The 22,086-nt window shown below is 39.8% G+C and overlaps 1 protein-coding gene across 4 annotated transcripts; it reads right to left on the reverse strand.

The window, feature by feature from the left end:
* Positions 1-371: 371 nt before the first annotated feature.
* On the reverse strand, positions 372-21,276 carry usp5 (ubiquitin specific peptidase 5 (isopeptidase T)). 4 transcript variants are annotated; one of them, XM_053625444.1, is made up of 20 exons: positions 20,848-21,276; positions 19,976-20,110; positions 16,662-16,728; positions 14,796-14,923; positions 14,151-14,296; positions 13,730-13,935; positions 10,196-10,290; positions 9,873-10,066; positions 8,970-9,041; positions 8,613-8,703; positions 7,503-7,628; positions 7,257-7,410; positions 6,443-6,617; positions 6,233-6,321; positions 5,417-5,602; positions 3,683-3,826; positions 3,418-3,560; positions 1,769-1,919; positions 1,517-1,601; positions 372-1,422 (listed from the first exon to the last, which is right to left on the reverse strand). In XM_053625444.1, the coding sequence occupies exons 1-20, from the start codon at positions 20,953-20,955 to the stop codon at positions 1,329-1,331; spliced, it is 2,589 nt and encodes an 862-aa protein (XP_053481419.1). In that variant the 5' UTR covers positions 20,956-21,276; the 3' UTR covers positions 372-1,328. The 4 variants fall into 4 exon arrangements, with proteins under 4 accessions (XP_053481419.1, XP_053481429.1, XP_053481437.1 ...); XM_053625454.1 differs by having other exon boundaries at positions 13,751-13,935; positions 20,848-21,274; XM_053625462.1 differs by having other exon boundaries at positions 5,474-5,602; positions 20,848-21,274.
* Between the last annotated feature and the right edge of the window lie 810 nt (positions 21,277-22,086).

Raw genomic sequence — 22,086 nt, forward strand, 5'->3', positions numbered from 1 at the left:
ATGTGTTTTTTGTTAACTTGTGAAAATGACCACAAAATGTCAATTTGATAGTGTATCAAAGAGGATCAAATGTTTGCTTGCCCAAATGTCAAAAACACCAACAATTTCCATGGACTGTACTTATTTTATCACAACTGAATATGTATTGCCTTTTTTTTTTTTTTTTTTTTACATTCATTTGCACATACAAAAAAAAATGCATTTTTACTTATTTTTCCTTCCTGTATTTTTAATACCTCATGAAAAAGTTCATGAAAATGAATAGTATGGGGGTTTTGGGGGGGGGGGGGGGGTATGGGGACATGCCTCCCTTTTACACTTCCATTACACAGTACACAATTCCATTGAATAACTCCAGACAGACTCGTTGGCAAAGAGACACATCTTTTATTTTATATTTTTTTTCAAAGCAGAAAGAAAAAAATGTATTCATTTCCCCAAAAAAAGGAGAAAAAAACCCTTCAGCTATCAGGCTTGCAACACATGACAGAACAACCAGTTTGGTTTGATTTTGCTAATTTTTTTTTCTTTTCTTCTTCAGTGTGCACCCTTTATTTATATTGTCATGTCATGTAGTGATCTAAATCTTCCAGCCTTTACAGAAACCTTGTTTTTGGAACACATAGGAGAACGCAAAACGTAGAGTCTGGCTCTAGAAGCAATGACTGCACAATAACCACTACAGAACCGGGGGGGGGGAGCGCACATGTGTGTGAGTGAGAGAGAAAGGGAAAGAGAGAGTGAGTCAGTGAGTGGGAGGGAGAGAGTGAGAGATTGAGAGAGGTCAAGAGAGTGTGAGAGAGATAGCGCACAAGAGAGTGAGTGAGAGCGTGAGGGAGGGAGGGAGTGAGAGTGCGAAGGAGGGAGAGTGTGAGCGCGAGAGTGAGGGTGAGAGTGAGGGTGAGAGTGAGAGAGAGGGAGGGAGATGGAGGGAGAGTGTGAGAGGGAGAGTGTGAGAGAGCGAGAGTGAGGGTGAGTGAGAGAGTGAGAGAGCAAGAGAGAGAAACAGTGAGAGGGAGGGAGGGAGAGAGTAAGTGAGAGAGAGACAGTGAGAGGGAGGGAGAGAGTGAGAGAGAGATAGAGAGAGAGAGGGAGGGAGAGGTTATGTAGGAGGTTATTTGTGCCATCAGAGAGTCCTGCAGCACTGCTCACTCCATCATGAACGTCCTCTGGCTGGACGTGGGCAGTATATAAGAGGAAGAAGTGCTTGAATTGCTCAAACAAAAACCTGTCAGTTCAGAAGCTTGAGTATGCCCCCCCTCCCTCGCATCCCTCAGCAGCTAAGACATCATGTATGTGTGTGTGTGTGTGTGTTCGGATGATGTCTTTTACTCCACTACTCTCCTGTAAAAGTACAGGTAGCCCAGGTCCTTCGGTGGTTTCTCAGACGCGCACACTTTTTGATCATTAAAGATTACCCATCTAGGAAAGAGAAGAAAACAGGAAATCAAATTGTATCTCCCAAAAACATGACATTAATGGTCTGTGGAGTATGAAAAGCATGCGCTTCACTCACTGTTGGTCCTTTTTGATGTGGCAGACGTAGTGACCACACATTGTGCTCGTGCCCATGTGACTGATAAAAGCAAACAGCTCGTACTCTGCAGGACAGAACCAAGACCCGTAAGAGATTATGTAAACAAAATAAATTAAGGTATATTGTGGAAGGAGGGAGACTAAAAGCTAACATTGTGCTCCTCTTTTCTACTCGTTACCTAACCAACCATTAGGTCAAACACCACCACGTAAACACATGAATTCGACTCACTTCCTGGTCCGTCACGGACTCGTGGTCCGGGCGGCGGGTCTCTGTTGGCTTCGCTGGCTCCCTCTGAGCGGCCGCCTTCAGACACCTCCATAGACTCCAGATCGTCCAGGTGGGAGAAGATCCAGTCCACTGCCCGCTCGAGAACATTACTCTGCACACACACATTTTTACTACACATTTACTACAAAAACGCAGAAAGAAATCAGAAATGTACGTAACTATATAAAAAAAATGCTTTGAAATGAATATGCAAGTTAACACTACGTCAGAATTAGAGCATTAGCTTTATACATGCAACTGCAAGGTTTAATGGGAATACTTATTTCTCATTGATGAAAAGCCAGGCAATATCTTTAGATTTCACAGCAGTACAGCTTTAACATTTTGACTACCTAACCTAAAAATGTAAATAGATCTCAATCATTCATATAAACAGTACAGAGAGCATTCAAATGCCCCGTCTCATGCTTAGGGTTACTGCTGATGACAGAATGTCCACAGAACATACGAAGAAACGTGTCAGGGATTGAAATCACCATTTTGTTTCGTGCTTACCAAGATTTCTATTTCATCATAATCTAGTTTATGGTTGAGCTGTACAGCACTGGGTCTAATCACGCAGGAACACACGCACTGAGACGCAAACAAAACCATTCGTAATGTTTTTTTGTTTTTGTTTTTTTGTTTTAAGGCAAGTGTGATAAACAGAAAAGTTGTGCTTCCTGTCAGTCAGTGCTCATGTTCAAACCACAGAAAACTGTCATCCCTTCTTGTAAATTTGTACTTGTTTGCATAAGTAGAAAAGTATGCTTCACATTTTGCATGTATTACGTGAGGCAAATTTCATCATCAGCAGAGAACGTGGAACTGTATGCACACCGTCCGATTTTTCTAACCGCACGTACTTTGTACGAGCAGGTCGCACATGCGCATTTAATTCCTTTGCACTATTTAGTTCTTCCACAAAGTGGCAACAGTGACCCAGTGCCGCTGAATCTCAAGGTAGTTGAAGAAAAAACTGAATAAACGGAAGAGACGGAAACAAGTGCAGGTTAGAAAGGACCCGCATTTGAATAATTCTAACCTTAAAGATTATAAGGAGTTGTATATGGGTGCTAATCGTAGTGAGAGATTGCCCAAAAGCATTGTTCTTCGTGATGATGTGATTCTTCTTGGTTATCGTCCTTCACACCAAAAGGCCTGCTTTACTGCTTTGTACTGACTCCTGTAGACCAGGAGGGGTAGTGCAAGTTGTAATGTGCATGCATCGACTGCCTGCATGTGCGTACAGGTCAAATGGAGCATACTTTGAAAGGTTATGCATACGACTGTGCGCACACGCTAGCGTACGAGTAAAAAAAAAATAAACAAAGCATACCAGAGGGTTTAGTCTATTTTTTAATGCCTTTGGAGAAAAAGTAGTAGTGATTGAGAAATTAATCCACCTCATTCATGTTTATTACACCTGCTAATTTATTTTGTGTGTGCCTTCTCAAGCTCAATTTGTAGTGTGTATGCAGTTGTGTGTACAAGCAAAGCAAAGGAAATCAGCCTGAAAGCTAAACAAACCATGAACACTTCCAGCCACGAGGGTTGGAAACATGTAATGTAAAAAATGTAATTATAAAATCACTCTATAGCATGCTCACCGTAGCTTTGAGAGCACGTGAGGCTTGATCTCTACTAAATCCCATGGAGACGATGGTCGCCAGGTGCTCCTCTGACACGCTTTCAGTGGGTGTGGATCCAGGAGCAGAACTAGAGCCAGGCAACACCAAAGGAGCGGCAAAATCTGCAGCCAATCATGTGGAGGCGATCAGACAAATGGGACCGGTCAGTAAAAAGCTAGATTGAGGCTGAGACTAAGGCTTTTTCAGCTTGCAATATTTTTTTTGGATATATTAATAGATGTACCTGCATCATCCATATGCCCCATCACCCAGTTCATGGCAGCATCGATGCCGGTGTTCCCCGTGTAATATACAGCCTTCTTGCAGGCCTCGAGAGGAAAGCCCATCTCACACAGCTGAGACACTGTGGACTCATCCAACACTGGAGCTGAGAGACAGAAACAGAAATTCCTATAGAGACTTGATATCATTTCACATCAGATAAATAAATATGACCTGCAACTGAAAAAATTAAAATAATTTTTAAATGTAAAAACCGGGAAAAAAAACAATAAAGCCACTGGCAAATGATACAACACCTCAATAACTTAAATATGTCATGTTTAAAAGACACAAAGTAATGTGGAAGTATATGGCAAACCAAAATGGGACTTGTAAAAATAAAATTAAAAAAACTTACAAAAGTCATAAATTCACTGAGAACAATATTTTAGAAACAAAAATAAAATAAATAAAATAAACTAAAATGAAGTAAAATAAAGTCATGAAAAAAAAATCATGAGAACAGCACATGAGAATTTTGTTATATGTTGTTTATAATGAACACCAAAATAAAACTCCCTCATTTTTTCCAATTTTCTTTTTTTTTTTTTAAATCTTGGGATGTAATGTTAACATGAACTTTGGGTCTTTCTTGGTTTTTGTTTTTACACACACACACAGACACACACGCCCAAAAGTTTGCATAGCCCTTGCAGAAAAAGATAAGAGGGATGATAAAAATCCCATGTTGTTGTTGTTGTTTATTTAGTACTGTCCTGAATAAACTATTTCTCATAACAGATATTTACAAATAGTCCACAAGACAAGATAATAGATGAATTTATAAAAATTACCCCGTTCAAAAGTTTACATACCCAGGATGATCAGTGTAAATTGTTAGTATTGTGTATTCTGGGAGACATGTAACTAACAATTTACACTGATCATACTGTTCAAAAGTTTACATCCCCCTGGCTCTTAATGTATCGTGTTGCCTTCTGGAGGACCAGTGAATGTTTGCACTTTATGTAATAGTTGTGTAGGAGTCCCTCAGTTGTCCTCAGTGTGAAAAGATGGATCTCGACATCATATAGCCGCTGTTGGAAAGGGGTCAAATATGCAGAATATTATGGAAAAGCAAAGAATGTGCAGGACCTGGTGGATTTTTCTGAAGAACAGTGGGCAGTTTAACTGCTCAGGACAAACAAGGGACTCATGAACAACTATTACAAAACATAAAAACAGTCGAGGATCATCCAGGTAATGACACAGTATTAAGAATCAAGGGTACAACTTTTGAACAGGGTAATCTTTATAAATTCAGCTATTATCTTGTCTTGTAAACATCTGTTATGTGAAATAGCTTATTCAGGACAGAACTAAATAAACAACAACATGGGATTTTTAATGATCGCTCTTATTGTGTTAACAGTATTCAGATTTAGCAAATTCTGCAAGGGGTATGCAAACTTTTGGCCACAACTGTGTATACACACACACACACACACACACACACACACACACACTCCATATAACACTATTTTAACTTTAAAATTAAAAATATCTATTTTTCTTTCAGGACAAATCAATCTCTATACCCAAACTTGTCCCTGATTGCAAATTCAGGCATGAACCTAAAAATACAAACACGCAGCATAAAATAGCAAATAAGGAGTAGGCAAAGAATGAAAGAAGGGTGAAAAAATGTGACTCAGATGGACAAGGAAGAAAGAGAAAAAGAGACAGACAGACTGACACAGCAGTGGGGAATAGAGAGAGTCGTCCTCGTCGTTGCCGTGGGAACCCAGGATACCTTTGACCTCCACGTCAGGGGTCATGAGAGGGGGCGGGGCCACCTCTGGAAGAAGCTCCTCCCCAGGCTGCTGTCCGGCTCCCCGGAGCTCGCTCAGATCCAGTGAATCAGGAACATCAATGCTGACATCTAGCAGATAAATAACGTGAGGAATAATTATTTAAAAAACAGAAAACCTGATTTCAGCTTGCTTACAAACATATTTAAGTTACATGATGTGTGTCAGTCAGTATCTTATAAGGCAGCGCTTCAATAACTATGTAGGTCCCTGTAAGAACGTGGTTTGAGACGGGTTTCAAAAGTAAGCATACGTCACCGCATCGCTAGGTTACAAACATAGGCTAACAATCACTAATCCTAAACTCCATTAGGCTAAATAAAATAACATCACTGGTTTAAAAAAAAAAAAAAAAAAAAAAAGACAGCAAATATTCAAATTCGATTACAAAAACAAAAAGTACTGACTGTACCCTGACAATGTACAGTACTTCTGTAAATGAAAAATATAAAAATATTCATATATAATTAACTATTAATAAATATTAAAGTAAATGCAAGATAATCGTCCAACCAAAAAGTAACACCCCACATAACAAATAAAAATAGAGATATCCAACATGAATCAAAAAAACACTTCAAATAGCACAACAAATTGATCGGCGTTAGTATTTATTTCGCCTCTAGAGGCCGCTCTCATACTGTAAAATAACAGCGGACACTTCCGCATAAACTGTTAAACAAAGTGGTGTAAATATTTACCTAGTTTTTTAGGGACCCAGTCCAGACCAAAAGTAAATTTCTTGATTTGGATGACAAGATAGTCAGGGAATGAAGCAAAGCGTGTGGTCCTGAAATCCAGAGAAAGCAAAAAAAAAAAAAAAAAAGAGGAGCTCAGTGACTAGACTACATTCACCTGCTATATGAATAGCACAGTCCAGGGTCCAGGAAGAAAGTGCAAAGGTTACTTACTTGGTGGCAGTGGTCTTGCCCTGCACCGCAGAGCTCCAGAAGTCTGAGAGTGTCTCCGGCTCAATCAGAGCAGTCATGCAGGAGGAGAATGGGATTTGAGCTCGAGGAGTGGCAGGAGGGGCGCTTCCAGATGCCTCTGCCTCTTCCCGCAGACGCTCAGCCTCCTGTAACTCTTCTGATAGGGAAAAAAAAAAAAATACAAAACACAAATATATAAAGAAAGGCTGTGTGGAAAACATTAACAGAAAAACAAAGTTAAAACATGGGTATGACAATATACTTTTCACTCAGTACACTTTTCCTGGGACAAATTCTACAAATATGTAAATGTATAAAATGTACCAACACATCACACAACATTAATGAATCACAGTGTAAAGAAAAAAGTATTAAAATAAATAAATTAAATTAATAAATACATTTAAAAAGCATTGTGGAAGCCCTGCTCTCCGTTTCCTACATGCTTTTCAAGCAATTCATCAGTGCCGGGAAACTGTTGCTGTCAGTGTGCAATCTGACACGCCCACACAGTTCTGATCAGGCAGAAAATGGGACTTTATCAAATTTATTTATAACTGAATCATAGTTAGTGATAAGAATGTGATGAATCCATCACTGGTAAATGCTATTAAATGACAGCTACCACAAGAGTAACACAAATACAAGAGATTTTTTTTTAATATTTCAAACCATGCTGCTGGGGCTTTAATTCAACATGCATAAGTATACTGTAAGAATTTTTTACTTCAATCGGTAGTCCTGCAAGGTGTAGTAGTTTCTCAAGAAAAGCCATTTCACATAGTTGTCCTCTCACCTGTGTTGGTGGCCTGGTCCATTGGCACAGGCAACTGAACTATGTAGTCCACTCGTTGGGTATATTTGGCCTTCTGAGACTGCTGGCACACAATCCTTTCCTCCACCAGGAAGCGGAATGCTTCAGATGGGTTTGGCCCAGAGCGGCAGTTCCTCTGTGAGAGGGATGGAGGGAGTGAATGCGCAAGAAGGAAAAGAAAAAAAAAAAAGAGGGGAGACGAGGTAAGGATGGAGCGACATTGCTTACCTCCACCATGTTTACGAAGTGAAGAAAAAACTCCTGAGCGTCCTGTTGCCGATTAGTGGAAAATTCAGGGTGGCCTCGACCAATAAGGGCTTTGAACATGCGTGGTGCGATGCCAACCTGGTCTCCCTGGAAGCAGATCATTAGAAGCGGTTAGTTAAGTAAGAAATAACGCACAACGGACTATATCTTTATACAAGTGTGAGTCAACTGAAAACCGCAATTTTGCATGGTTTTTTGCAAATCACGTAAGTGTATCATTTTTCTACATGATCACCATCTGGTTCAATGCAAGTGTTCCAGTGCTTAACAAAGGCCAGATTCCTCTAGAAAAAAAAAAACAACAACACTATTTTCCATACCACTCACCCTACACAAGGCCTGGAGCCTGTCCCAGGGAACTCAGAGGACAAATCAGAGGACACCCTGGATGGCGTGCTAAGCCATCACACATACATTCACACACTACGGACAGTGTGGAAATGGCAATCAGCCTACAATGCATGTCTTTGGACTGGCGGAGGAAACCGAAGTACCCCGGAAGAAACCCCTGAAGCCCGAGGAGAACATGCAAACTCCACACATGTAGGGCGGAGGCAGGATTTGAACCCCCATGCCTGGAGGTACGAGGCAAACATGCTAACCACTAAGCCACCGTTCAGCTACAGTTCAAATTTAATGTTATGGAGCGTCCATGAAACAAGTTTCCTGTTATCATTCACCAGCCACCCTTTTTTTGTTTTGATTTTTTTGCTCTATCTTAAAGTTAACAAGACAAACAACTGGTCACATTACTGACAAACCGAAAAACAAACTCATCAAGAATTTCCCATGCCTGTTACAAAGCCCTGACAGCCGAGACGCCGCCTTTCAGTAAACGTTACATAAGCGTCTCCTAACCGAAAGTTTCACCAAATCAACAATATGTTTATCTATGTTACATGTTTTTTAAGTGCTATCTCAACCACACTGTGGTATAATAATAGGCAATACAGGTCAATTTCAAGGTTCATGTCATAACAGAATAGCTTTAAAACAAGATTTTGCTAAACAAATAGAAGCTCTCATCAAAGAGAAGCATGATGCACTCAAGCAAATACAATCCCGTCCTACCCTGGGTTCAGAGGACGCACTGGGGTCATCGCCTGGATCTGGAGCGGGCTTAGAGTATTCTCCTGAGAGCAAACCATGGCCCAGTTTTGCTCTGCCGGCCAAAGAGAAGAACAAGTTAAGAAAGACAGAGAAGAAAGAATTCCAACGAGTTCAAAACTCTCTGCCTTTAGTTTGATTGTATTTAAAACTGCAAATCACTTTAAAGTACATTTTTCCTTCAGTTGGCTCTCCTGCCACGTTGCTGAACTTGTCATTACTCTCCTGCACCTTCTGCTGGTGAACTCAAGTGTTACAGCAAATTAAGATGCCATACATGCAGCCTTAACAATCTTTTAAACAACTGTGGAATACACTCACACTTGTGTTTTAAAGTCTTGGCTGGGATCACTCGGGGCTTCATCCAGGATCTTGTCAATGCTGGACACATACCTATTAAAGTAAGTTAAAGAGAAACACTATAAAAGCACATTCTCCATAGCGCATTTAACACTTTCTGCTTCAAATATCCGTTAAAAAACATTCTTTGTGATGCTACAATTTAGATATGATTAAATGCTACTAAAGTTTCCACCCGATCACAACAGTGTGGGCAGATCAGATCATGTAATGATTGGCGGTAATGACTCCTTAGTAAAAGAGCTAACAACAGAGGTGGAAAAAAAGTGTAGGAACGACAAAGCGGAATTTTTGCACAACACTTTTGGTTTTACATTAATTGGAAGTCAAAAAAATGTGGGTGTATTTTACATACATTTCTAGAGGCATGGAATGTGCAACAACAGATTTTTTTTTTTGTTGCGCATGTTTGCCATTTTCCACATTCAGCAGGTTTAAAAGGCTATACTGGTAAACACAATCATATTGTAAGCGGCACTGTAACACGATGTCGTTACATTTTACTGCTTACTAAAACACTGACAGCACCGAGGCACAAACAGGCGACTTAATCAGAGATTTGCTTTTTACAGCACTACACAGTTAGGGAGGCTGTTGAAGATTGTGATTCATTTCCAAATGTTCACACAGTCTGTTAATTCACATTTCTTTTTGTGAAAAAAAAAAAAGGAGAAAAAAAAAGTGAGGCCTACAAAACATATATGTAATAGGGATTAGGACTGTAGTTTGTAGCTTTGTAGTCTGGGTGTTTCAGCCAGACTCTATATACAAGAATGAAAGCGTTTCCCCAGACGTCGGAATGAAATCTCATGTTACAATGAAAGAAAGGCTAAGCAGTAAACACACAAGCTGAGAGGTACTGACTTTTCCTGGAAGTCGGGGATGGTGAAGAGCACTTGCATGACTGAGTTGAGGTAGCAGCTGTTGCCCAGATTCTTCATACCCGTGAGCCCAGGGCCCCAGAGAGGCCTCAGCATGGTGCCGGACTCCTGGATCACCTCCCACTCACCCACACGCTGGTTCACTGCAATCTCTAATTCAGTCATAGTGTGTTCTGTCTGCAACGGACACGGACAGTGAGAGACGGGAGACAGTGAGAGTTTCTCAACAACTTAAGGATAACCCAATCATACATACAATTTGATCATAAAAGTATCATTATTAAACAAAGCAGGGGTGTGGCTCACCTTCTCCATGGTCATCATATCAATACCAAAGTGGGTGAGATGCTCCGCCAGCTTTGAGTCCAAAACCATGTCATCCTCATCATACGAGTAAACATCTGAAAGAAATTGCCTCATCATACACAATTTTATACATATATATTTTTATATATAAGAAAAAGCATCAGTATGTGTATTTTATAAAGGCACTGTTTCCCATACATAGGTTCTACTTGTGCGACCCGCCCAGGTATCTTAAAACCCGCCCAGGTAGATAAAATCCGAATTCCAATTGTCAGTTCCTTAATGAAAACAAACCAGAGGACCTCCAACCAATCCCAGAGTAAACTTTCATAATATGTTTGTAAAAACCTTGCAGATGGACCTACTTGATATGAACCACAATTCCCACCTCAATGGTACAGGTAGTAAAATGTTACAGGTAGTAAAATGGTACAGTTGGTAATAAAACTTGAGAAAAATAATGGTCAGTTTTCCAGCTCAACGTTCTCAGCTCAGCTAGTAGCCTAAAGTTGTTTTTTTTTTTTTTTACAGAAGCTGTGGTAATTTACCTGTCAGTGTATGACATGCTCAAACAAAAAGTTGGATTTATCATCAAACTTGCCTTGGATGTTATCACTTTTTGCAGGACTACCAGACCGATAAAATATAAAACTTTTTGGCTATCTAATGCGAGACTAGGCTAGTTTGGTGTCGCCAGCCAAAGGAAGACACAACTAAACTATCATCGTATGGATTTAGTACTCTCTTTCTTGTGGGTGGGTGGGAGAGGTTGATGGTGGTGGGGGCATTGTGGCACTCATTGGCGCCCGCCTATGCAAAGAAACAGCCCTGGAGGTACAATACAGCTCAAAAACCTTTTGTCCTAACTCGATAATAAAAACACCATACTTAATGTGTTAATGTAATGTTTTAAAGTTAAAAGTTACATATTTTAACTTACAAGGGTACAGTAACTTTAGCTGGTCTGGCTAGATAGCTGTCTAGTAATGGTAGAGCTAGCCGTGACACCGAACTGAACATTCAGTGTAAGACAACAGCTTACTAATGTTGGGTAACATTATAGATTGCGTACAACTGCCAACTTTTGTGTCCGTTTTATTTCACCCATTCACCGGCTTTCTCGCTACTACCGCTCGCTCTCTTCATTCACTGTCTAGCTCGCTCGACCAGCACTGCTCTCTCTCTCTCCGTGCCATCAGCTCGCTAGCTCGTCTTTTTAAAAATGAGTCAGGAAGCCGCCAACAAGCCCGACTTTACTTTTAACATTATCAAATGAAGAGAGATGTCCTCCCTTCATCCTAGTAACGTCTTTGTACTCATGGTAGGGTTGGACAGCTCTGATCAGTCTGATTGCTAAACTCTGCTGTGACTGCTGCTGCGGACAGTCATGGAGCAGACACTCGGTTTATAATTGTAATATCCATTGTCTAACTAAGTATTGATAATACGCTTAGTATTTTACAAATTAGAGTTTTTATATTTTTTTAAAAACAAAACATATTGGTTTTATTTCAGTAGATTTTTTTTTTTAAATAAACAAAAGCGACGGTGGGCAAGTCATGTAATTGGTTTATGCTGGAACACCTGGCTGCATGCCTCTTTATCTTTATCAATGGACCTGCAACTGAAGCATACCCCTACATACAGGCGTCAGAAAAGTTTTTTTCTCCAAGCCATGGAAAATCAAATGTTCCAGCAAGCAATATCAATTGTGCAAATAGGCACATTTGAAAATGTTTTCCATAATGTAAAAAGTTATTTATTTTTGATATGTTCATCAAAAACCAGTTTGTGTTTTGTTCTTTAATATATCTTAAAAACGGAAAATGTATTTTAATATATAGTTATTTATTTCTTAATAATCATTTATGTTGACAGTTATTTATTTTCAGTAATTATTTGTTTGAAATAAATAGTTTATTCATAAACCTTTATTTGACTAGTTTATTACTGAACCAGCTCCGTCACATGCCATGACCAACCAACACAAGTAAATTCTCAGCCTGTGGGAAACACTGAAAGGTGCAACAATTCGCTCTGATTCAAATACATTTCAAATCCTAACCAGAGACCATTTTTCCTCAATGTTTCATCTCATTAATCATCATTTAATTTAGCTCAAAGTTTAACCAATTAGCACAATGTGAAAGAAACCTATTTATTTTTAAACTCTATTGCATTTTACGGAAAAGTTTCCGTTCCAAAGATGTGCAAATCCAACTGGTCTGAGGGGAAAAAGAGGAGGGGAAAGGAAAAAAAAAAGGGAAAAAGAGGAGAAAAAAAAAGAAGAAGAAGAAGAAGAAGAAGAAGAAGAAGGGAACACAATACACAACTGTATTACTTTTTCAATACATTGCGTTTATGTCGCAGGATCTCTTGGGGTTTTTTTTTTAATGAAACAAATGCTGAATTTGTCTCAGACATGAATGCAATCCCAGGATGTACTGCCATTTCTCTTTCCTCAGCGCACTGCAGTCATGCCACACTGAATTGCCATCACTTTCCAAACACAGCCCTAAGTTGTACTCTGGGGCAAGGCTGTAATCGGCATTGCCATCCACACAAAGAACGCCTTTTTATAGTTTATAGTAATATTTATAGTTTATATTAGCTCACTGTTTCTTCATTCCAACAGCATTGATTGTTAAATCATTAAGGTTATGGGAATCAGTATTAAAAAAAACAAGATAAAAGTTTCAATACGAGTAAAAAATACTTCACAGCAGGACCCAGGGAGACAGCACACTGACTTCTGACACAAATTCAGCATTTGATTCTGAAAAAGAAATCTGCTGATTGTTCTTCATTAAAGAGACCAAGTGATATAAGAACAATGGTATGACTGTTTTGCTTTTCCGTGTGGTATCGTAGCAGTAATAGTAGATTGCATTTCAGATTGCATTCTAGGCCATAACTTATGAAATATATCATAAGTTACCAAGATACACTCCGTTTGCTTTTCAAATACAGTGGGGGAAATAATTATTGAATGCGCCAACATTTTTTTTCAGTAAATATATTTCCATTGAGGATATTCACATGAAATTTTCACCAGACATCAGTATTAACTCAAGAAATCCAGACATACAAAGAATTTCCAACATCAAAGTCCATAAAAGAAGTTATGTGTAATAAAGAGGAACGACCATCAATTTACTAACCCAGCTGATATTAATTTGCACAGATAGGAGGTATAATAACTTACAGATGACAGCTGGTTCCTTGCCTTACCTTGCCTTGGAGAACTGCTTTTACTTAGTGTTCAATACTTTTTTTTCCTGTCATACCCCACTTTATTACACATAACTTTATTTATGGACTTTAATGTTGTGAATTCTTTATGTGTGGATTTCTTGAGTTAATAGTGATGTCTGGTGAAAACTTCATGTGAATAACCTCATTGAAAATAGAAATATATTTACTGGAAAAAAAATGTTGACGCGTTCAATACTTGTTTCTCAGACATTTACAGACATTACATTTTTATCCTCTGTATTTATAACATAAAACATTTCACACAGGTTAAGATTCCACCTGTGCCGTAATGACTTTTACCAGCTCCGTCAGGGGTGATGGTGCCCAGTTTGACAGCTAGCGGGTAGCCGGTCTCCTGGAAGTGCTGAAGAGCGTGGTTATTTCCACCTGAACCATCGAAATATCTCCGCCCACACAGCACCTTGCCGTCCGTCAAGTTCATCCACAGGTTCTCCTGCAGGTCACAGACCTCACACTTCCACCCACTGACCAATCAGAGGAGAGTAACACACAATCAGAGCATGTACACAAGGTGTTTTCCAAACACCTAAACAAACTTTGGGGTGATGAGTTGAATGGAATTTCCTGTCACTGTGTATTTATTTTGTATATACACAAGTCCTAGGTGAGAGCATGTGGTTAAGCTGTTCCAGTTTTTAGTGCATGTTAACCGTGTGTGTGTGTGTCGGGGGGGGGGTACCTAGGAGGAATTTTGACTCCGTTATCGAGTTGCTTGAGCTCAGCTGCATGTTTGGACTCCTGCCTCACTTCTCCGTCCCACTGCTGCACCTGCAGAGCTTGTGATACAGAGTCTGCAGCCAGCAACCCTGCCATCGACAGTGACACCTGCATCCACACACACGTGGACAAACACAACATTGCTAAACAAGATTGTACACTACTGAGATTTCAATCTGCTATAAACAGTACAGGCTCTGTACTGTAGGCTACTGCCAATTAAAGTTTCCGTATATATCCGCTACATATTATAATAACTGTCTTTAAATGTCTTTAATGAAACCCATATAACAATGAACAGCAAACTATTAAAACATCACTACATATTTTACACTACAATATTAAAATACTAAAGACAATTCCTTTGTGAATAGATTAAAAATTAATGCACTTTAATACATAAACACACTAATTACATTTTAAATTAAAGATTAATGTAGATCTAAAATAAGAACTAAAAGTTTAATTATTAAATACTTCAGCACTGAGGAGATAGAGATGACGGTTACTGAGTGTCTTCAGTTTTGAAAAAGAAGCACATGAACGTCCATTACACACGTAATAAATAAATAAATAAATAAATAAAAAGGGATTATCCCAATCTTACTCGCTCTCTCACTACATCTGGCATAGTTGCCAGGTCCTCTGATGTCACTTCCTGTCTGTCTGGGAAAAGAACAACCTTAACTTCCTCCTCATACTGGTCCTGCTCCACATCGAATCCGCCCTCGATCCCTGAAACACACCGTCATACAGAACATGAGCACAAGTTTCACACCAAGTTAATCAAACGGTTATGAAGCTGGGTAAATTGTGGCCATGAAGGGATGCACATGGCCAGCTCATCTCAATCTCATTACATTTTCATACAGGACGTTTTAGAGAAGAGAAGACAGCCACTGAGCACTTTATTAGGAACACCGGTACACGCACATTTATGCAATTATCTAAATCAACCATCAATCATGTGGCAGTAGTGCAGTGCATAAAATCTGATTATAGAGTCAAAATTTGGCACCAACAACATGAATCCATGGACCCAACCTGCCTTGTGTCAACAGTCCAGGCTGGTAGAGGTGATGTGATCGTTTGGGGAATGTTTTCTTGGCACACTTTAATATCAATCGATCAATCATCGCTTGAACGCCACACACGTAATGTGACACCGCTAGCTTTAGCCTCAGAGTCACCGACACTGACTTTCTTCAGTTTACTGTTTCTGTCATCGTTAACTTTTATTTCCAACATGACCTCAGTCACCATCAGACAGAGGTGAAATCGTCAGGTGACTGATGAAGAAAGCGTGCGACCTCCAAGTCCTCTAAGGCAGGGATTAAACACCGCCGAGAAGGTTTATAAACTTTATAAAGCAGAGTTTGTGCATCACGAAAGCATGACAGTGATGCGGTCGTGAGTTGCTTAAAAGGTTTAATTTAATTCCAGTTTATTGTCTGTTTATTGTAACTTCTGTTGTTTATTATAACGGGAAGTGATGTGTTAGTAACGAGACCGCGTTGCTCCTCATGCACGGTGCAGACACAGACGGAGCAGGAGTAAGATCTGTAATGTCTACTTAAAACATTATGATCAAAAGTAAAATAATATGTCTAAAGGCAGCGAGTAATAGAAACCACAAGGTGCAGTGAATGCGAGTTTTTATTATTAATTTAGGACTGTAGTTTAATTCTGTGTTTTTTGTGCACCCATAAAAAATAATGCTATCTATCTATCTATCCATCTATATTTATATATATATATCTTATTTAGTTAGTTTATATTTATATTATATATAAGTACTTATACATTATTTGTTTATGAATTCACAAAAAGCACCGAATTAAACTACAGTCCTAAATAAATAATATATATTTGTGTGTGTTTTGGGTTCTTTTCTGTTTTGGACAAACAGTTGTGTAATGTTTTAGTCTGAATTTGTAACACTCAGTTTGTTGATTTTATTTGAAATAAACAAAAAAAAGGCAATGACAGTTTGCCTCGCCCCATCTGATTAATTGAAAATATCATCGGCCAACTAATCGATTATGAAAATAATCATTAGTTGCAGCCCTAGTCTAAACACAGCCCAAAGGCATGGTCGAAAATGTTTGCTGCAATTTCTAATAATTGTTGTTTCCTCATTGGATTACTGATTTACTGTAGCAATTTTTAAATTTCACTCGTTTTATTTATTTATTTATTTATTAGTTGGGGTTTTTTTTAAATCTCTATAATGTGCAACATTCATTTCACCGGTGGTTATAATAACTTTCTCACACCCTTGGCTACCACAGGTCTGGGTTTCAGACCGTCAGCATTTGGTGCTGGACCAATTTCATCAGCATTTTGGAACCGGACCAAATATTTCAGCCGAGAGGCGGCACTTCCCCGGCTCACTGCAGTGCAGAACAGTTCCAGAACTACAATCCTATCTGTGAAAATGGCCACCTCAAACGGAATTCGGGTTTGGGCTTACCTATGGCCAGGCGAGTGGGTTTCTTCTTGGGAGGATCTCCTGACCCAGAACAACCATCATCCTCTTTCTGAAAAACATGCACACATTATCGGGTTTTTATTCACACAAAGGGTACATCTAAAAACAACATTAGGGCTGCAACTAACGATTATTTTTCATGATCGATTAGTTGGCAGATTATTTTTTCGGTTAATTTGATGGGGGGTTGAGTGGTTCTCAACCTTTTGTGAGCTTTGGACCCTAGAATATTTTATACAATCCACAAGGACCCCCTCTCACTCCACAACAATTATAGGCTATATATTTAACAGTAATTTCTATACGTTACTTTATTTTATTAATATTTATTTATTATGTGAACTCATCTTCATTTAAAACTTTCAACAGTGTACTGATGTTTTAATTCAGCACGAGCACCTCAAGCAGCGTGGCAAAAAGACTCGACACCGAAACTCCCGCTTCACTGCTGCAGCGTCCAGTGTATAATTTTAGCGGTGCAGAGATTACAGAGCTTACAGGCTGCAGTTTTGTCGTCATTCCACACAAGAGACATCATCTTTACACACAGCACGAAATCGATGTGTTTTCCCGCCCACTTCTGACTGAGACAGGATATAATCAGCCCTGATCATTAGATGTTTTTAAACCATTATCAGCCGATAGCGGGGAAAAATTGCCTTTATAGGTCGATACATCGGTGCATCTCTAGTAAAAACAGTTAGCTTAATAATCTTATAAAAAATAAAAGGAAAATGTATTAATTTGAGACAAATCCTTGATTTGGATCAGGGTTTATGTAAGTATATAAAATACTGTAGGTTTACTGAATCGTAATAAAGCTGGAATCCCAAAATTTAACTCAGAAATATATAATAACAAAAGACAAAAACATGTCTTTGATATGTATTGATGGTAAGAGAGGTCGACCGATCGATTGGTTCTGGCGATTAATTGGCACCGATGACCAATTACCGAAACCATTATCTGTAATCCACACCGATAATTTTTCCCGGAGTGGCTGAGAAGGGTCCGCTGTCATTATATAGTACCAGAGCGGACTCTGGAGGCTAAATTACTTATTTTTTTATTTTAAATCAGTGACAAATTTTGTTGCGTTATTTGAAGTGTTTTTTTTTTATTCATTTTGGATGCCTGTACTTTTATTTGTTATTTGGAGTGGTAATGTATAGTTCAGTTTGGATGGATCTCTTAATTTACTTTCATATTTATTAACAGTTAATATATTCATATTTATAAATTTATTTTGTTTTAAAAAAATTTTTACATTTTCATAGTACAGTCAATACTATGACTATTCTATTTTTGTAAAAAAAAGTTCAGCAATATTTTACTTTGCATGTTATGTTTTCATTCAGTATCAATTTTAAAAACTATCGGTTGATTAATTGTTATCGGCGGGTATTGCCCGACTTAGTTATCGGTTGACCTCTAGATGCTAACTCCAATTATTACTATGTGAATATTCGTGCAGTGCAAATAAACGTTTGTGTTTCAGTTCCAGGAGCCAGGCCGTGAGACCGGTGGACTAAGAGATACAGGAGAGAGCTGAGAGTGTGTGGGAGAACGAACAGGCACCAAGACAGTTGAGCTGTCTTAGTCCGCCTACAGACGATCAGCGACAGAACAGCACTGTGCAGGTGAAGCCATTGTTTCCCAACGCTGCTTTTCCTACCAGCAACGTCATCCTGGGCAGCGCAGACTGCTTGGATTTGACACCTTGATGCTGTGCTAAAAAGATCACTCAAAGCTCACCCAGTTTACACTGAACTTTCCAACGCACAGCAAATAATATAAGCCCTCATTACGTGATGGAGCAAAGACATGCATTTTCTCTAACTGTCGAGTATGGCTCAGGCTGCATTCACGCCATGTCAGAATTACCGTAATTACTACACAACAACCCAGACGGTCTACTCAGAATGTCATTATAACTGTACTGTATGCCTTCGGTTTATTTTCAGAATAATCTTGCATTATTAATAGTCAGTTATACGAATTATTACACCGAAATATTACGATATAACCCCTTTAACTACATTTCACTGCTGAAGCCAAAGCCATTTTGAGTGTTTCTACGTCGGAGCTCTCCGAAAATTCCTAGTTTACAAGTTGTAATTGTGAGAACGTGAACACGTTTCACAAGTCGAAATCTCATAATTACGGTCATCATGACATGGCGTGAACGCAGCTTTAGCCAGGGCTGTGAGGTAAGCTAAACGCTACTGGCTATTTAAAAAAGGTGGAGCCAACTTAACATGTCCCTTCCATACTTCCTGTTTCAATGGAAATTATGCCAACGTATCAAATAACGTTGCACGTTCGGTTTCAAGGCACTTTGCTGGAACTCCACAGCACATGTTTGTACTTTGCCAACGTCACCAAGGTGTGGACTGGGAGGAGGACCCGTGTGCTCGGTCATAATCTGCTCTTCAAACCTCCCAAAACAGCAAACAGACCGCAGACATATACGGCAAGCTTTCCCTGCATGAGAATATCGATCCTTAAACATCGCGTAAGACGTCACTGAGGACACAGAAATGCCTCAATTACAAAACACTAGTCTTTCTGCTGCTGTGTATGATCCCATAAGTATAACATAACATCCCTGCAAACAGCTCACGCTCAAGTCTCACCTTTGATTCAGCGGATAATTTCACCTGGATACAGCAGACGTAAGAAGCGCTGCTGTAATCATAAAGACTATTCGACTGATGCTGCTAAATATCATTTCTCCACACAGTACTGAGGAAGAGGAATGACTTATAACCCCACAATCCACTATCGAGGTCCTTTCTCAAGGCCGTCTTTCATCGCCAGTGTCTTTTCTTGATTGCTCATCCATCCATTTTCTGTACCGCTTATCCTACACAGGGTTGCAGGAATCCTGGAGACTATCCCAGGGGACTCGGGGCACAAGGCAGGGGACACCCTGGACAAGGTGCCAATCCATCGCAGGGCACTATCGCACACACACATTCACACACTTCTGACAATTTTAACCAGCTCACAACGCAAGTTTGGACTGGGGGAGGAAACCAAAGTACCCGGAAAAAACCCCCGAATCCAAGCAATTCCACACACACAGGGCGGAGTCGGGATTCGAACCCCCAACCCCGGAGGTGCGAGGCTAAAATCTACATCGGGATTTGTGTAAAAGTTCCAATGTTTATTGTGAAAATCGCAATGCAAATTAAACTGAATTGAACACTGGGGAAGCGTGATATTATACCGAACGCAAGGATGAGCTTGTATTGTTTTGGGAAGCGTGTAAAGTGTAAAGCGATGGTGTTTACCTGGGAGTGAGGCTTGCGAGTGCGCTTGATGTGCAGGTACGCTCTCTGGCCAGTCCGGGCGTGATGCCGCTCCACAAAGCGACTCCCAAAGCCCAGGAAGGTGTTCATGCAGACGTACAGACCTCCCTCGCTCTCCTGAACAGCAACCACAAGACATGCTAGTAAGCTGTTATTCGCCTGCAGTTTATTGGCAAAACTGTATAGTTACATACTGAATGTACAGAAAATAACTATAGGCATTAAAGTTAGTATCACTCTGCACTGCCATACCTCATGTCTTTACACCCTAAACACCATCTAGTGCACTGTTTACAGAGTTTTACACAATACAAAGTGAATATAAAGTGCACTCAGAGATTCCTACAACGGGCTAGTGTGGGGTAGAATACATTTAGCTGTTTCTAGGGACTAGGGAATGTGGAGTAGGGAGTAGGGCAGCATTTCGGATCCAATTGTGATGCTGGCCGATCATTACTCAGCGAACTTAGCTAGCTTGCTAATACGGCTAGTAAAGCGGCAATGTTAGCTAGATATCCTGTTACTTATAGCGGATATCTGTTTAGATAAATTAGTTCCTTTTATTATTTGAAATCTAAAAATCAGTGCTCTGATCCAAATTGATATGTCTGGTCACTAACTTTTAGCTCAGGTTTGTTTTATAGTAAATCAATGCTGTATACAAACTTCTGAATGAAGCTAGCTAACACAACTAGCCATTCTGCTAACTTTCGGGTCTCAGCATCATTCGCAACAACACGGAAAACAATCTATCGCAGCTACTGGTTTAACTTAAAGGAATAAAACTCTCTCACAAGGCTGAATGCGCAGTTATGGAGATGTAAAGTGTGTAGTGTGTGCAGTAAAAGGCTCACCGGAGAGGCGAATGACAGCGCGCACTCGTCTTTATGAACGCGGTCTCCGGGCCTCGGCACCCGGATAGTGGACAACACCGACATCAAAACCTCGCTAACCTCCGCCATGTCCTCTCGATAACTCGGCCTTTCTTTCGCGCACTCGTGCCGTCTTGCTTTTGCTCCCAGATCACAACACACCAATCCAAAATACCAGCGCGATGTGACAGCTCTGCTTACTCCCTTTTCTCTTTCCGCTTCGCTCAGTGCCACCCAGTGCACTGGTCCAGTACTGCCAGATTTTTGTCTCCCACCCGGATTCAGACAAATCCCGCTTCCTAAGCCGTAATTGGTCAGGATGTTCGCGAGCTCAAATTATTAGCCAATTCTAATTTAGAAGCGGAATGGCGTCATAGACTGAGCTTGTCGGAATACAGGTGGGAGACGCAAGGCAGCAGTTACCGTGAAGTGTCGCAAATTCGCACTATCGAATTTCAGATATCTGTCGCAGCCATAAGGCTGCGTCCGAAATCGAATACTATGACAGTACATACTGCATTGCCAAAAAAAAAAACAATTATTACAACATTATGTTAATGATAAATTAACTGGATTAGTACTTCTTTTTGTATTTTTGTAGCCGTGTAGCTTTAATATCTTGTAGCACAGGTGGCATTTTTACTGAATAAATTTGTTTCCTTCTGAAATGTAAATTTAAAAAAAAAGTACTGCATTGCCGCTGAAAAAGGACGTACTAATCAGTATGTGTGTGTATTATGACTTTTTTTTTATTTAATTAATGAAATAACAGTAGGGGAATACAAAGTCATACAAAACACTTGAATCTATAAAACAGTACAATCAAAAGTGTTTATTGTGACTACAATCCCGGAGATACTACATCCGCCATGTTAGTATTGTCATGTGACCTTCAACGTCATCATAAACGCAAAAATCTTAAACAAGTTAACAATTTATTCGGGTATTGTTAAACAATTACTGTTTAACCAAGGTTTAAAGAGCCTTACAGACGCTGTCGACGGGTTTTTTTCCTGAGCTCGTCCGCACCAGTCCCGGTGCATTGTGGGATTTTTTGACCGCGTAGTGGCCATCGGCTGCACACTGCAAAATCTCGCCGGAAGCAGTACACCATCCGGGTATTTCTCGCCTACTATATATTAGGTAAAAATGCGGTTTCGGACGCAGCCGGAGTTAATGATGTGCTCAGGCTGCAGACTGTACAGTATTAACCCTAATATT

This window comes from Ictalurus furcatus, chromosome 1 (assembly GCF_023375685.1).
Source record: "Ictalurus furcatus strain D&B chromosome 1, Billie_1.0, whole genome shotgun sequence".
Taxonomy (NCBI): Eukaryota; Metazoa; Chordata; class Actinopteri; order Siluriformes; family Ictaluridae; genus Ictalurus; species Ictalurus furcatus.

Excerpts from the sequence above, each read along its gene's own strand:
- usp5 (XM_053625444.1), bottom strand. The coding sequence starts at position 20,955 with ATGGCGGAGGTTAGCGAGGTTTTGATGTCGGTGTTGTCCACTATCCGG. Across the intron at positions 16,729-19,975 it reads CTCGCAAGCCTCACTCCCAG|AAAGAGGATGATGGTTGTTC; the intron begins GTAAACACCATC and ends CATGTTTTTCAG. Across the intron at positions 7,629-8,612 it reads GTGCGTCCTCTGAACCCAGG|GGAGACCAGGTTGGCATCGC; the intron begins GTAGGACGGGAT and ends ATCTGCTTCCAG.